This window comes from Cryptotermes secundus, unplaced genomic scaffold, assembly GCF_002891405.2.
Source record: "Cryptotermes secundus unplaced genomic scaffold, Csec_1.0 scaffold279, whole genome shotgun sequence".
Classification (NCBI taxonomy): domain Eukaryota; kingdom Metazoa; phylum Arthropoda; class Insecta; order Blattodea; family Kalotermitidae; genus Cryptotermes; species Cryptotermes secundus.
Window position 1 is genome coordinate 16,568 of NW_019726227.1, and position 16,942 is coordinate 33,509.

Sequence of the window (16,942 nt, forward strand, 5' to 3'; positions counted from 1 at the left end):
AACCATGGAGTTTGTTTTTTGTTTGGGCAAAGAATGAAGGCTATTGCGTGCAAGGAAACGCGACATTGATTATCCACAAATCTGCTGACGTAACTAATTTACGGACAGATTGCAGTACGTTCAGACGTGCCAATACATATTTCGTTTGAATTGCCGGATGGGAATTGCGTAGGCCTCTTATATTACAATTATTTTTCGGATTAAAAGAAAAATTCGTTTACACAGTTGTTCAGTGTATGCCAGATCACTTTATTGCAACGATTGTTAACCATCGTAGGGACTCGCATTAATCCGTGCACATGGAATGAAACGGGATTTTTTGTGCACCAAAGAAACTGTAATTGGAGGTCGATGATGAAATTGGCGGGAATAGCGGTCGCACCCACGGATCGTGATGTCACATGGTAGAATGGTCTTTGTTAATCTTCGTATTTAAGTTAGTGTTTGATGTATTGGTGTGTATTTGTACGATCGCATTTTCATAGTAGCATTTCCTTTTTAGCAACTTTGTCAGCATACTTCTGTGGAATTGCTTGAAGAAGTTTTTAAAAGCAGATAGTGGTTAATGCAAGGTTAGGTATATTGCGTTTCTTACATTGGTTTTGCGTGGAAAATGTTATTAAGAACGAGCTTAAATTAAGTAATATTTTGAAGAAGATGATTCTGAATAACATGTTATCTTAATTTTGTAGGTTTATAGATGACACAGTTTAGTTATTCATCATCGGATAATCTTCTGGCAAAATCTCATCAGAAGGCATCACATATTCTTGGCGCAGACAAAATGAAGACATCCGTTGGACTAACCAGCAGGGTGTTTTATGGAAGCAATCCGACTGCCAGTGTGAAAAGCCATCATCCAATTTCTTATATGTTGTGAGTAGTCAGATTTCAACTGAGAATATGGAATTTGCTTTACCTTGGCTTGTAGACATGCCCTTAACAAGGTAACGTGATGAAAATAGGGGTTATGGGTTAGTTGTATAGTTTCTAGTGCTTGTTGGTGTCTGGTGAAAATATCCTGATTGCTTCAGTGAAATTTAGGATTTTTATGCCATACTCTCTCAGTGATCACACTATTGAGTTTATTGTAAATGGACTAACTACATGTTACAGATGCTAGTACCAGTTTACGAGGTGGTGTGCAGTGATGGGACTGAGGAGGCTGGTGCAGCATTAACAATGTAGACTTGTGTTTGGGAAAGTGTTTTGACTTGAATCTTGTTCAGGACACCAAACATCTTAACTCAGGTTTTTCGTTGTTTTCCTCAGTTCCTCCAGGATAATCCAGGATGATACTTCGCATAGGCGATGACAGCATCCTTCTCTGTCTTCTATAATTTATTCACTAGTGATTTTACTATTTGATGATATATACTGACAGCATGGTAAAATAAAAAAAAAGTATAGTGACAGGTGCAGTATAAGTCTGAATTGCAACTGTTAATATATCCCAAATTACATACAAATGTCACTACAGGTGCTTGTTATGTGTGGGTCTCACAGCGAGGTTGTGGTTTGCTGACAGTATTGAACCCTGATGGTTTGTGGGGCAGGAGCCTGCAGTGATCTTTGGCTATTAAAATATGACCACTATCAGATTTTTGTTTCTTAAAGTGAGTACTGTAGCTACAGAAGAAAGTTTGAGAAACTACAAGGAAAATAATTTATGACATTGTAGTGGATAATCTTGGTGACTATTAACTGGTATCTGCAGTGAGTGAAAATAGAGGTCCATGCAGCACCCAGGACAGCAAAGCATGAAGACACCAAGAGCAATATCTTGCACTCAAGGTTTTTAACATTTCACCTAGTTATGATCCTAAGCAGGGACGATGCTCAGTCCCATAAATTACATCAGTTGTTTTCAACATTATAGGCATTAGCTTCAGAAACACTGTGAACAGTGAAACACATTCGTGCGTTAGAACATTAATGCCCCCCTCCAGTAGACAAGTTACAGAGAAGCCATCTGTGTGTACCTCCTGAACCACACAGACTGGTACTCTGTAGTGTTAAATGATTGGTTGATAGTGAAAAATGAATTGAAAAAGATGTGGAAGGTAGCAATTGTGGCCTAATTTAAGGTTTATCCAGGTGTTTACCTGGAGTGACTGAGTAGAACAACCTGAATCATGTTATTCAGTCTCCTGTCTGAGATTCAGACTTGGCAGCCCCCAAGTATGAGTCAGAAGTGTTGCCACTTGAGCCAGTTTGCTTGGTCCCACACCACCAGAGGGTGAGTTTCTGACGGATGTGTCAGTTGACTGTTACCTTCGTCGGGACTAAATCAAAACTGAAAAGCTGCATTGTGTTGTCTGCAGTTGCAGTCGAGCGGTTCGCAGCAGTCCCACAGCCCCAGAGAACGGCACTGAGTTCCCAGCAGCAGGCAAAATTCCATACAATGGCAAGAGGCCTGCAGAACAGAGTGCCAAGGGGCAAAAGTCAGCCCTCCTGCATATCAGGTACAGTAAGGTCATATGCCAACCTCTTGAATGGGAGAACACAACAGTGAACTGTAGAAAACAGTTTCTTTCACTCAGTAATAAATATATTAGATTCTGGGCTTTTAGATTTTGACACTGTATAGTAGTAGTATTGTAGGAGAATACCAGTTCAGAGGGATGGCCTGCCTCCATCTTCAGGGCTGAAGTGGTCACTTGGGGTGCACCAGAGGGGGAAGGGAGGTAGTGCTCAGTCTGGGCCTGCAATAATGGTGAACAGGGAGTGTGAGAGAATGCTGCCTTTCTTAGGAAAGAAAATAGGTATGTCACAGAAGGGATATGGACTTGCGTGCTCCTGTCACTTCCATTGGCCCAGATGGGGTTCCATTTTCCTTTCTGTTTTCTTGAATCTGATTGCATTCCCATTTATGATACTACACATCTCAGAAGACCACAGTCTGAGTGCACACTGCTGTGAAAGCCAGAAAATTTATATTAATATGTGTTGGTCATTAGGGACTGTACTTTTGCATACATTCTGATCACAAGACCCAATTTTGAAAGAGTAGAAATGACATGTTTCAAGAAGCTCCTCTACATGGGCGTTTTACATGAAAATGACAACTGACTCTTGCAGGAATTGTATTCCATGGAACCAGCTTCTCTGCACCATGATAATTTTATTATAGAGAGAGGTTGCATTGTAATCAGCATTCAAGCTGGGGGAGTGTGTTTCTTTCAGGCCAAGGAGTGTGGAGGCAAGTGGCAGGAGGCTGACTCCAGCAGTTGGCAAGTTGAGCGTGAACAGGAAACCACCAGAGTCATCAAAACAGGATGTTCGTTCCCATGGCATTACTCCCCTGTCCACCCCCCACTCAAAGTCGCTTAGTGTTCCTTCAGCTGCAGGGAAGAAGTTGCAACCCTTGAGAACCAGGTGACGCACCAAACAGAGCTTTCAGTGTGTTGTAAATTAGATTTACCCCTGTCCTTTGTGACATACTTGTTCAGTTTGTTGTCAGCATTCCTGTTGTTTTGAAAGTATTTTGCTTTGTATGTACCCTTCAATACAAGCATAACTTTGGCCTGAATTTATATACAGGAGATTTGATTAGATGTGGCAGCAAGTGTCGTTCAGGAAAGTATTTGGATTTATGAAGGATGAAGTGACAGGGAACTGTAATGATTTGTACAGGTCATTTAGTGCTATAATGGTGAAATATGATGGCCTGGTTAATGCGTGCAATGTTGATGAGGAAAACTCTTGAACAGAACTCACTTCAAAGATCAACAAGGATAACGTTAATGTAGGCTATGAGCATGTGAGGTGATAAAATTGGCACAGAAATGTATTGAGTGCCAAGCTTTGAATCAGTAATGATATTCTTCAGGTTTTGATAACATTAAATTTATTAAGGGCAGTCAGCCTAAGCAGCAAACAGCATTGGGAAAGACTGCCTGTGAGATGGATCATGCATGGGAAGGTAATATTTGAAGACATGTGAGAGAAGTGGGCTGAATGGTCCTGAGCCATGATAAGTGTTTAGTATTAGGCTTTTGTGCCTATGGTGATGAATGTTTAGTTTTCATAGCAGTGCCACCGAGTTTCTACTTACTGTGAGATCAGAATGTGCTTTGGTGTTGTTTCAGTGTGAGCTCCCCACCTAGGAAGCAACGTCGTGTCTCATCCTGTCTGCCTCAGGACTGTCGAGCAAAGCGGACCCTCACATACGTGCAGCCGAATCTTGTGTAAGTGACTGCTTAAATGCAGCCATGAACATTTTGCTAGCCAGCAGTGAGAGAGAGAGAGCAGCAACTTGCCAGTTGGGCCTGCTGCTGTGTTAATAGTTGCATAATGATGAACTGTTTGCTGGGATGTGATATTGTGTAGTCTAGTGCAAACTGACCAGAGAATAAGCCAAGAAAGCAACAGGCTGTTGGGTCTGGTGTGGGCTGATGTAAGAGCCTGGACAGACACTGAAAGTAAAGACAGACTACACAGTACCACATCTCGGAAGATGGCGATCTCTGTAATCCTATTATCAAGGCCCACCCCTTATACATTCATTCATTCAATCATGTAATCAGAACCTCAAATCAAGCAGAAGCATCATAATTTGTACTCACCAGATTTTATTTATTTTTTCCTTGGCACTACAGCCCCAGTGAGCCTAGGCCTACCTCCATGAACTTCTCCGTTCACTTCTGTTTTTCTAGATCTTACACATTCAGTAGGACTCCTTGGGCGGGTGATCAGCTTGTTGCAAGGCCTCTACCTGTACACAGACACAGAAAAACGCACACACAAACTAAACACCCATGCCTTGACTGGGATTTGAACCCACGATCCCGGTTTCCAAGTGAGCGAAGACAGTACATGCCCCAGATTTTATTATGGTGACTAAATTGAGGAAGGGCATGTAGCATGCCTTTTTTTTTTTTTTAATTTTTAATATTTGTAATGTACAGGGATGATAAATGGTCACCCCTGATAAGCGTATCTCATTTTACAGTCCTGTCAAGTCTTCAGTCCCCTCACTGGCTGATGTTGCGAACAAGGAGAACTGGGAGCATGCAGGAGAGGTGGACATTCACAAGATCTTGCAGATGTTGGACAGAGACATGGAGGCTGATGCTGCTGGTAAGCTTCGGGTTGCCATCTTTTTACTGTGCACTTGTGGGTGGGTGGGTGGGTGGGGTCTGACCTCTGAAGTAAACAATTGTGCATTCATTTGTAACAAGATGATTCAAGATGTTAGATGGACTAGAACATTCAGCAGTATATGTTCGTCCTCCCTCCCTTCTAAATGTGGGAGCAGACTCTTGAATGTGTTTTTTAATATAAATGTAGATCAGGTTTGTCCAGCTTGCAGGATGTGGACTGCGTGTGGCGCTAAGAGTATTGTTCCATTCCACACGATGTGTTCACAATTTTTTTTTAAACGATGGCAAACAGTTTTTACAAAAAGTGTTTGCTAAATGTTCTGTGTAATTTTCTGGTTAACTTGACACCTAATAAGAACTTAGGAAAGCGTGAAGTTCGATCATATAGGCAACATTGATACAGTGAAGCCTACTACCAGCGCCTGGTTTTAAGGCACCATTAGCTGGACAGATATTTATTTTGACATCATGAGAAAATATTTGTTTTGTAATGCAACCTGTGGCTGGGTAGCTCAGGTGCAACACCACCTCAGCACTGGTTGGCCCCCTTGGTACCAGCCTGGATCTGGGTCAGCAGATCTTCTCAGCCGTGGGTGGAAAGTATGTTGAGGTACCACAACATGAAAATAACTCATGTTTACCCATATAGTACAATACAGAACTCTTAACATCCACACTGTATTCACTTTGTGCTGTGAGTGGCATATGTTGACAGAGAACAGCAAACCATGGGTGCCTAGTGCCAGTGGCAGGAAGTGGCTGTCTGGCAAACTAAACTCATTCCAGCTTGGAGTTTGAAGTTGGACACCCCTGTTTTAGAGGATGGATGATATCTAGGGCACTTAAGCTAACTTTGTGGCTGTTGCTATGGTGTTGCACAGCGTACTGATGTTGCCTCATGCATTCTCCTAATACTGTAACATAAGAAACCTGGTAGAATAGATTGTGTGATGTTTGGGTTTCCTTGCCTATGAATTTTAGGTATGTCGGTGGAGGACCAGGAAACTAGTTGTGTGCACGATGAGTTGCCCGGAGATTGTCAGCAGGACAGCGGCTTGCCTCCTGTCATGAAGACTCCAGTTTCTGAGATGGAGGCTGAGGAGCAGACAACAGCACGACAAGAAATACGGCCACAGGACATGGGGTGAGTTGCACTGTTGCACTGTTGTCTGCAGGCAGCAGCTGAGTGTTCAGAGCGTCCATGGCCACACCACAAGAGCAAACTCAGTGGACTGTGACTTGCAGGTTCCCAAATCCACCTGGCAGCAACCGTTGTTGGATGAACGCTACCCTACAAATGCTGCTGGGAATGGAGCCATTCATGGAGGAGCTTGAACGTTCCTTCCGGAAGGATGGGCGAAATAACAAATCTGCACTGCTATGGTCATTCTTTCAGGTTGTGAAGCATCGGCGACGGGGGTGTCGGTTGTCGCTCCATTCTGCTCTCAGGTAGAGTAATCTGACTGCTAGCATGACAAGTGCAGACCGTTGGAGACATAATCTGAACAAAGTAAATGAACTCTGTGAAGTGCAAACTGTGTTGAGAGGCTCATAGTCACTTCGCTTGGCCAAAAATTCCCTGCTTTCTGTGAGACCATGTTTACAAGAGCCTTCCACTGGACTGAATCCACAGTTTCACACACCCTAGTTGCTTAAGATTCAGTTTAATATTATCCTCCCATCAGTGCCTATGTCTTCCAAGTGGTCTGTTGCTCATCAGTTGTTAGGACTAAAATGTTGCATCCACTTGCCATGTCCTTGTTGCATGCTGCTGCTCATCCTTCATGATTTGAGCTCCCTGCAGGATGGGTAATGGATGAAATTACACAGTAAGGAAAGAAGATTGTGATGGGCGGGACGTGTAGCTCAGATAGGACAAGTGAGAAATGTACATGTGGACAGGGCACACTTAGTAAACTTAATCAAACGAAAATTTGGATTGGATTGAACTTGCTCAGGATCATGTTACGCTGTTTCAGGCACCTGTCACGCTCGCTGGGCTTGCTTGATGCCATATTCACAAGCGACAGGCAGCAGGATGCCACAGAGTTTTTAGTGCGTCTTCTGGACTTATTTCGAGAGCACTTTAGTTCATCCAACTCAGACCTTGGCCTGGAAGGTTGGTATTTCCTAACAGACATTGAATTCTGTGATGAAACTTAGGATTTGGAAGCAAGTTGGTTGATACTATCCCAGCATATGCCTGGTTCATAGAAACTGATTGCTGTGGAATTGATCGAGGAGTTCACGTGAGCAAAATGTTGGACCCTAATGACTGAGCTAGTTGGTGTAGTGATAACACTCTAGACTTGTATTTGGGAGATGCTAGGTTTGAATCTTGTTCATGACACTGGCTGTTCTGACAGGCTTTTCCTACTTTTACTAAAGCCTTCAAAACAAACACCAGGTTGTACCACCATGAATAGGACACTCATAATTCCCAAGTCATCCTAACATTCAGCACTACATAATCTGAGACTGACAACACTGTAAATTAAGCTGGCTTTTCCGTAGCCCACATGCCTGCAAGCTGAAAGTAACATTTCGAGTTGGGGGCTGATATGTGTTGTCTTTTTGGTCTTCTGTGTTTTTCTATGGCCTGTCTGATCAGTTGAGATAGACCCTTCCACTTTCTTTCCATTTCCATGTTCATAACTGTTTTCTTCTCTTGTGTTCTGCATTGAAAACAACCAAGCCTGCCTTTGCACCTGTGGCATTCCAGTAAATGTCCTGAATGATTTGTATGGTGTTCTGTTACCAGCAGATCACAAGATAAAGGAGAGCTGCACACTGCGAGAGCTGCAGTTGGACAATCTGCCACCAGGTGGATCTCCTGCACAGCGGTTCTCAGGTGGAGGCAGGCATGTGGGTGGTGGCCTCTGCAACCCTGTGTGTGACAATGTGGAGTTCTGCCTCAGGGAAACTTACTGCTGCACCAAGTGAGTGCTTGCGTGCATCCCTGTGAATTCCTCTTTGTTGAAGAAGTTGCATTTGCTATGGAACGTTGAAGTCTGTCAAAACACCATCTTGAATTCACATTATCACACCTTATATTTGTTATAATACTATCTTTTTGTCTGTAACTTGGTTCCTTTCCATGCAACTCTGCAAGTGTACATGTTTCATGCACTTAATTTTCAATATGTGTTTGCAGTTGTTCTGAGTACACCACCAGATGTCAGGACCACCTTGCCCTGTTTCTGGACATTCCATCCACTTCACAAGCTCGTCCATCACTGCAGGAGGCCCTGAATCGCTACATGCAATCTGATGTTCGGGAACTCAAGTGTGGCAGGTGTAGTGGCCAGCATAGCAAAGTGGTGACAGCATTCACTAAGCTGCCAAGGTGAGGTGCCCTGTTGTCACATGTTTCAGCTTAGTTCAGTATTTGTCCCTGTGAAGTTAAACATTTTGCTAATGTATGTCTGCAGGTTTCTGTTGGTACAGGTGAAGCGCTATGTGGTTCAGATGGCCATACCTGAGAAGTTGACCAGTTTGGTCCGAGTGCCCATCATCCTGTCCGTTAAGAACTGTGTTTCAGATGATGTGATAATGCCTGCCTTCTGGTTGCCAGAGAGGTAAGTGCTCCTTCCATTCAGCTCTGAACTCAAGTACACATTGACAGATGTGCCTTTACTCAGGTACAGACCGTGAAGAAGCTTGGTATGAAGGACATGTCTCTGGGGGAGGGGGATGTTTAACCTCTTCCCTGAGAACTGTACAGAGCCCAAAAACGAGTTTTAAGATGGTTGGCACAATTCTGCGAGCTCAAAACAGCTTGTACAGAGTTTTCTGTATTTTCATTATTTTCTGGTAAACTTGTACTTCAGATTTTCTGAAATCACACAGGCTTTGTTTATTGCTGCTATCTATGTAAGATTTTCTTAATATTGTCTGAGTTAATTTAAAATAAAAAATAGGTCTGTGCCGATGAACAACACTTGTTAGGCTGCATCAAGGTCCAAAGGGTGAATGGAATGCAAGACTGTTGTATGATGATGAATGTTACAAAACCAGAAACTTTCATCAGAGTATTCTGCTGAAGTATTCAGTTCCACCATTCCCATGGTGAGCGTTGTTAATTCCTGTTTATTTCATTGTCTGCAGCTCAGAGCCATTGCAGCTGTCACTGGATGATGATGAAGATAAAGAACTGCAGGTAGGTTCGTACTTTGTTACGGGTACCAGCAAACACACATTAAACAAGAAGTTCTGGGAAAAACTGATTCCCTGCTTACCTTTGATATGGAATGCATAGGAGAAGATGCCTCCATCAATTCTTCATTGCCACAGGAATGCCTTTACCGAACCATTGCCCAACGATGATATGGGGAGTCACCCTCCTTTGATACTACATAGACCCTATAGAAAACGGTGCCTCCAACATGTAATCGTTGCTGTGGGGACATGTCTACTGAGCCATTGTGTAACAATAAAAAGGGGGTATACATACACCCACACTGGTGGGGGGTGGGGGAGATATATGAAGTATGCCATTGAGATGGATGCGGAGACAAGGTATACAGTGGAACCTCACTTAACGAGCATAAGTCGTTCCAGAATCTTACTCGTAATGCGAAACAATTTTTCCCATATGAATTAATGTAAAATATGATAATGCCTTCAATGCCAAAAAAAATACTAAAAAAATTTAATGTGTAACATTTATTCAAAGAAAATTATATATACATTGTTAAGGAGTGTGAATCATCTTCATCTTTTCTTCCATGCGGAATGAACCAACCTGATATGCAAATTCAATTTGCAGAAAACAAAAATCGAAATAATTAGTTTATTATTTATGATACATACTCGTATCTAATTCTTTTTACTAGAAAGCTGTCTAGAGATATTTGTTTTTGCCGATGCTTCAAAATTTGGTGAAAATGCGACACAGCATTATCATTAAATAAATTTGTAGTGCGCATAGCCACTGCCTTATTAGGGTGATGCTTCTCAATGTACGATGCAAGAGTTTCCCATGCTTTCAGCATTTCTCTTATTGCGCCAGAAGATTGTTACTTTGCTGTTACCTTCTCCTCCTCCTCTGACAAACTCTCCTCCACAACTTCTTGCTGTGAAACACAATGCAACTCCATATCGTGCAAATTGTTGATGTAGACCGATTGTACAGAGTGTTCATAGCCGAGGCTGATTCGACACTGATTTTACCGTCGGCAACTTCATGCGAAAGCGATGCGCCACCTGCCGAGGAAATTGCTGTCGCGCGGCCGGAACTGTTAGCGCACATTATTTATTTCTTCCGCTAATTATTAATCAAATATAGTAATTAATATTGTACTCACCATCATAGAAGATGTTCAAAATGTCTGCCCTCTGTTGTGAGACATGCCTGAATTCTTTTAAACAGATTTTGGGAAACTTGTTGCAATTCACGTTGCTGGATGTTGTCAATTGCTTCCCGAATATTTTGTTTTAGAGCCTCCAAGTCATGTGGATTGTTGGCATACACAACATTTTTTAGTTTTCCCCACAAATAAAAATCACAGGGGTTTAGATCTGGGGATCTAGGGGGCCACAAACCCTTGCTAACAATTCTATCGTCACCATTTAATTCCCCAAACACACCGCGTAATGCTCGGATAGTTTCCTTAGCTGTGTGTGGAGTCGCGCCGTCTTGCATAAAATAACCGAATCTTTCTTCTGCAGGTGCCAAATTAACGAAAAATTGGTTGAGTATTTCATTAATGTATCGTTGAGCATCAAGAGTTCCTTCATAAAATATAGGTCCAATGATACGGTGTGCGCTAACCGCACACCATACGCCTATCTTTTGGTCGTAAAGGGGAAGTTGAATTAGCGCATGAGGATTTTCACTACTCCAGTACCTGTTGTTTTGTGAGTTAACATATCCCGAGAGATTAAAATTAGCCTCATCTGTGAAAAATGTCAGCTTAGGATCCAGAAGTCCGTCATGCACATGATTGATAAACCAATTACAAAACCTCACTCTTTTTTCATAATCCACAGGTTTAATTTCATGAACAACAGTAAATTTATACGGACGAATATGCAACAGTTTAGTTGCTGTCCATGCACTGCCTAAAGAAACACCACTTTGTTGTGCTAATCGCCGCAAAGATTTTCGAGGAGAATTTTCTAATCGATGACCGATGTCATCAAGTTTTTCCTCAGTTAAAACACGATTTCTTTTTAACGGCTTTCTGTCAATTAAAATGCCGTGGGTTCGAACTTTCTTCACTAATTTGGAAATTGTATCCCCAGATGGACATGTTGTTTCGGGAAATTTAAGCCGAAATTTTCTCCTGCATGATTTGTATGAGTGTGTTTTCACATAACAATCATAAATGAAAACTCTTTTTTCTAAACTGTATCTCGCACGAACCATAATAAAGTCACAGAATAATGCACTATACTTAGCTTCTGAAACACTTGAAGGCTAAACACAGACTGAATCAGCGCATGAATCACCGCCCGTTTGCCGGTCGGTGCTAGAGCATCTGCTGAGAGCAAATTCTCGGAAGTTCCCTGGACGTCTGATAAGCCTGAATAATGAACACTCTGTATGTGCGTGCTAGATCAGCCACGCTCACACCTCGTTCTCGCTTTTCAATGAATTTACGTTTCATTTCAACGGTTATTTTTATTCTCTTATGGCTGTCTTTTTGTGGCTTTTTCTTTGGGGACATTTTTGCAAGGGTTATTAAACTTTGCACAAAAAATCACAAATAATATGTCTGAACACAAGTTTGGAAAAATGTATGATCACAGGCGACACTAAGATGCTCGGGGAACGAGTGCTAAACACAGACTGATGTAGCAAGTGCATAATCCGGGACGTCCCCTCTCATCACTCGTTATGCGAAACGTCGCTCGTTAAGCGAGTCATTGTTTTACAATTTGTTTTACTTGTTATGTGAATTACTCATGAGAGGTGCTCGTTAAGCAAGGTTCCACTGTACATACTGAACTTCATAAAGGTTGGTACAGGCATTCAGAAGTTGATAGGGGGTGGTATTCACAGCACAGACAGGATGGAAATCACAAATCTACTCAGGGAAGTAGGCTGAAACTGGTTCTTGGAGTTAATTTTAGTGCTCTACACTGATTTCTCCAGTGCCCTCTTAAGTAATGACAGGGGACACAGTGGGCAATGTTGTCAGCATCAGTGTGTTGCAAATTGATTTTTGCAGGAGGTTATGTGCCAGAGTGTTGATGAGGATTCGGAGCTGCAGGAAGCAATCAGGCTGAGTTTGGAGCAGCAGCAGCTTATGCTGGACGAGGACTGTGCCCCCCAGCCGGTGAGCTCTGCCCCTCCCTCTTCTAGATTCAATGTGTTATGCGGCACTGTTGGTAACATCCTGATACACCTGGTGCCACTGGACACTTCTGTTGCATGTAGCTGGTCAGAGATGTCACTGGGAAAATGAATTGCAGGTTACAATTTCTTAAGAATGATGGGAAATATATGTAGGAAAGTGAAGTTTAGGGGCTAATGACTAGAGATTTAAACTCCTAACACTCCTCAAAGCCTACATAGTTACTGATTCACCACAAACATGGGCACTTCTGCTGTGTCTATAAATACAGTAAAGTTCTCTTGGAATCTAATGCTGATGTGATGGCCCTGGGGTTTTGTATACAAGGCAGGAGGTTGAAATGAATAGCATTAATTGTGGTTTCCCCTGTTTGATGTGGCTAATTATGCTTCCTGACTTCTGCCTACCTTGGCAGTGGTGAAGGTGTCCATTTCTGATGTGGGTGGATAATGAGACAGTAAAGAGGAGAGATGCATTAGGGGCTCATAAAAATGGAGGTCATAGCATATGGACACATTGCAGTGCCTTGTCCTAGTGTCATGTTGTGTGTGTCTGCAGGGGGATGCTGATGTGCCACTGAGTGAAGTGGACGGGGAAGATGAGAGCCCAGACTACAGCTACAGACTCGTGTGTGTCGTCATGCACCAGGGCATCTCACCCAACTGTGGTGGGTATCCATGTTTTGTCCATTCAGCACTTTTCAGGGGTTTCCCAGTTCATGATTGTTTTCTTACTCATCCAAGATATGTATGTAATGGCCGTCTTGTAGTGCACTCAATTTCACGTGTCACTTCACTACATGTTTTGGCAACATTGTGTCATCCTCAGGTGCTTTATTTACGCTAAGCTATTGCATTGCCTGCCATCACGTGTCTTTCATAAAATTATTAAAATGTACATTCTTCTTCAACTTCAGGGTGATTCACGAAGTTTTACCCCGGCTTATGGTACATATTCCTGGGGTTATTTCCTGCAAAATTTCCTTATAAACTTGTGGTAGATTTTCAATAGTCATGGAGTAACAATGGATTTTCGAAACACATCATTGTGAATGCAGCGCTATGCCCCCACCCCCCTGACTGGGCGACCATGTGTTCCAGTCAGCTGTGTCAGCAGATAGCATAGACCGGCTGGAATGTTGCACGTAGGTAGGCAGAGTGTTCCAGTCGTAAATAGGACATTGTGTTGGTGACTGTGAAGTTAAGATGCTGTACACATTTTCCACTGCGGAATACGCCGATATGGTGTTTGTTTTGGGTGTATGTGATGGAAATGCGAGAGCCACTGCTGCCGAATATGACCGGCGTTATCCTAAGTGCAGGATTCCGAATCCTAAATCCATTAGCAGTACGTTCAACACATTAAGATAAACTGGTTCTCTCCCCAGCGTTTGTATACAATACGAACAAAATCCTCAACATGAATTGTGCGAAGAAGAAAACATTCTCGATGCTGTAGAGTGCAGTCCGTGTGCCAGTACAAGACGTCTAGCCCGGTGGTTCGGTTTTTCTCAGTCCATGGCGTGGAGGACTCTTCATGGGAACGGGCTGCATCCTTATCATTTACAGCAAGTACAACACCTACAACCAGGAGACTGCTCTTTGTCTGCAGTTCTGCAACTGGTTAAATGGAAATCGGCAATTGTACTGCTTGATGATGTTCTGCAATGAGGCACAGTTTACATGGGACGGGGTCAACAACAGTCACAACTTACATGTTTGGGCAGACAATAATCCCCGTGCCACGATAGAATCAAATTTTCAACACCGATTCAGTGTCAATGTCTGGTGTGGTGTTCTGTATGATCAGCTAATAGGGCCGTTCATTTTATTGCATTTGGGGCTGGATGAAGGACATTGTGTACCAGGTAAAGATACAAGCACGTGAAGCGTTGCTTGAACGTATTCCAGACGTGCTGATGACAATAAGGAACAAACGTGTGGAACTGCGAAATGCTACGAGCACAGTTCATACGTGTGCGACGCGTTGTGTTGACGTGCAGGGAGAAATTTGTGAAAATCTTATGTAAATCTAGTTGTCTTCTAAAGCACTACAGTTTAAAGGAAACAGATTGATAGAAGGGTGTAATGCAACCATTGGTATCTTTACAGATTGGGATGCTGAAAATAATGTAATTTTGTAACATAAAATAGATGAAAAATGTTGCACAATGCAAACTTAAGAGACTGAAAAAAAAATTGGTTTTAGAATGCTTCTTTCCTTAAACATTAACGATATAAAACGTGTTTGTATTGTATTTCTAATTTGTTTTGACTGAAATTCGAAGAAAAAAAGATTTTTCGTCAGTTTTCAAATTACTGTATCTCTTTAATTATGAGTTGGATACCATTAGTATATTAACATTTTTTGTTCCAAATTACCTCAGGAATGCCCTCCCTAAGTGGGGGTAAAACTTCGTGAATCACTCTGATAATAAAATTTGTATACACTAAAACTTGTTAAGATTATTCATCTGATGCGTCTTAATTCAATCTTGCATATTGTATGGTTCTTCCACTATGGGAGTCATTTTTCCTATATTTTTTGTGTACTGTGTCTTGTGATGTGTCCTTCCTTTTTGGCTGCGAGCGTTGTAATCTCTTACTCTGTCATTGTCAAACACTTGAAACACCTTTAAATCCTTCTTGTTCATCGCCCCATGAACACATTAACCAGAAGTATCAGTTTATATTGATTTTTGTCAGAAAATAATTGAAATTTAAGTCTTGTGAACTGAAATGCATTGATCTAAGGCAAGTTTGTGTGCAGGTCACTATGTGGCAGATGTGTTCAACTTGGAGCAGCAGCAGTGGTACCACTATGATGATGATGAAGTGTCACGTCATACGCAGGATGAGGTGGTTGGAAGTGCCCGGCAACGTAATGGCTATATCTTTTGTTACATGCACAGGTATGTATCTTGCTCTCAGTGTAGTAGTATGGGGGTATGGGAGTGCGTGCTGACATGTTGGTAAGTGAGTGTCTTTCCTCACCTAACTGTACAGGTCTTGTTACAGGCAGCTGTTCAATCAACTAACGGACAAGAACGCTGTATGTGTTTGAACTGGTAGTGTAGCAGGAAGGTGGATACACCACAGCTCTTGTAGCTTGCTACTTACTGAGCTGTGCAAGGAGCAGGGACGTGAATGTGTCAGATTCTGAGATGTGTTCACAGCTGTTTGATGAAGAAAGATGTGGACATGTAGCACATGTGCATGGTTCGCATGGCGGGAATGTAAATACATTGTGGATACTGTAGCACATGTAATGCTGGGGAATGTAAGGTACATTTATGATGTACCATTCTCTTGATAGTGCATACACATTTGAAATCTTCCCTTGATTCACTTCTTCACTTCTATGTAGGTCATCAACAACCAACTCACTTCATCTGCCTGCAAATGTTTGCAACATTTCTATGATAAAGTGCTATTGCACTGCTATGTGTCGGTGGAAATCCAAGTGGTTTCATTAATGAAGAATATCCGTGTGCAGCCCTCAAAGCAGTGGGTGCCGAGCATGGCTTGGGGCAGACACCTTGTCCAGTGCTGTTGCAGTAGCTGGTTTGTACACTTCCTGTGACAGTACATAAAATGACACATTCCTTTATTAGTTCACTATAATTTTATACTCACAGAAAGATGACATTAAGTTTGATGCTGTAGCATATATGTGCATGTAAACTGTGAGTACTGGAAGGCAGGAAATGGGACACTCAAGGTTTTCAGTTATGTGTGGGATTTATGGAATTGGAAGTGATGTTTCACTTCAGTAGTCTTTAGTACTGTTATAATTTAATGCAGTAATATAAATACTGTTCACTTAGGCCTATATTCAGTTGCCATTTATAACCAAGGATTCTTGTACAATCTTTCATCACATGATCGGATATTGGTCCAAGAGCTGAAGTAATAGTACTGAATAGACAAAGAATATGTGGTAACTGTGATGGAGCTTTCTGCCCATGGTATTAAGTAAATCAGTTGACCTATGGGTTCCGGAATGTGTTGCATTTTGTTCGACAGTTTTCTGGGGAGTTTCCTCCCATGATGCATAAGATTATACGTTGAACTGTGTTTCTGGGAGCTTCTGTCCCAAATATATCAGAGTTTATGATTTTGAAATGTGTATTGCTTGTTATATTGTCTTTGTAATTTTATAACTCACTTGTAAGTTGAGATTTAAATGAAATAAAAATGAAATGAAAAGCTGTACCCGTGTAGGTTACATAGCCATGTATGACGATGGTGGTGTATTGAAGTGGTACTGACCCAGCATTTATAGGTAGTGAGGAAAACCATGCATGTTTTCGGGATAATTGCGTCAGACAGAGATGAACCGAGCAAATGCTTGCTATGACAGTTACCGGCAGAGCTCTTGGTAGCGGCGGCCATTTTGTAGTAATCTGCTAATAGGAGTATAGATGGCAGTATTAATGCCTTCCTGCAGCGATTATGGGTACCATTGCTTCGTAGCGTTCGCAACCAACCAATAACAGTCGAGGGCCTGGTTTAGGTAATCTTTGATTTAGATCAG

At 42.1% G+C, this 16,942-nt stretch overlaps 1 protein-coding gene across 4 annotated transcripts; it reads left to right on the forward strand.

Moving 5' to 3' along the window:
• Window positions 1-160: 160 nt before the first annotated feature.
• On the forward strand, window positions 161-16,620 carry LOC111863989 (ubiquitin carboxyl-terminal hydrolase 37). Of its 4 annotated transcripts, none has more exons than XM_023850868.2 (18): window positions 161-404; window positions 503-572; window positions 693-876; window positions 2,325-2,465; window positions 3,187-3,378; window positions 4,092-4,190; window positions 4,955-5,082; window positions 6,087-6,249; window positions 6,351-6,554; window positions 7,085-7,224; window positions 7,867-8,044; window positions 8,260-8,451; window positions 8,537-8,683; window positions 9,213-9,264; window positions 12,281-12,388; window positions 12,965-13,073; window positions 15,176-15,317; window positions 15,424-16,620. In XM_023850868.2, exons 3-18 carry the CDS (start codon window positions 701-703, stop codon window positions 15,467-15,469), a joined length of 2,217 nt encoding a protein of 738 aa, XP_023706636.1. In that variant the 5' UTR covers window positions 161-404; window positions 503-572; window positions 693-700; the 3' UTR covers window positions 15,470-16,620. The 4 variants fall into 4 exon arrangements, with proteins under 4 accessions (XP_023706636.1, XP_023706635.1, XP_023706638.1 ...); XM_023850869.2 differs by having other exon boundaries at window positions 380-404; window positions 489-572; XM_023850867.2 differs by having other exon boundaries at window positions 161-572.
• Window positions 16,621-16,942: the final 322 nt, after the last annotated feature.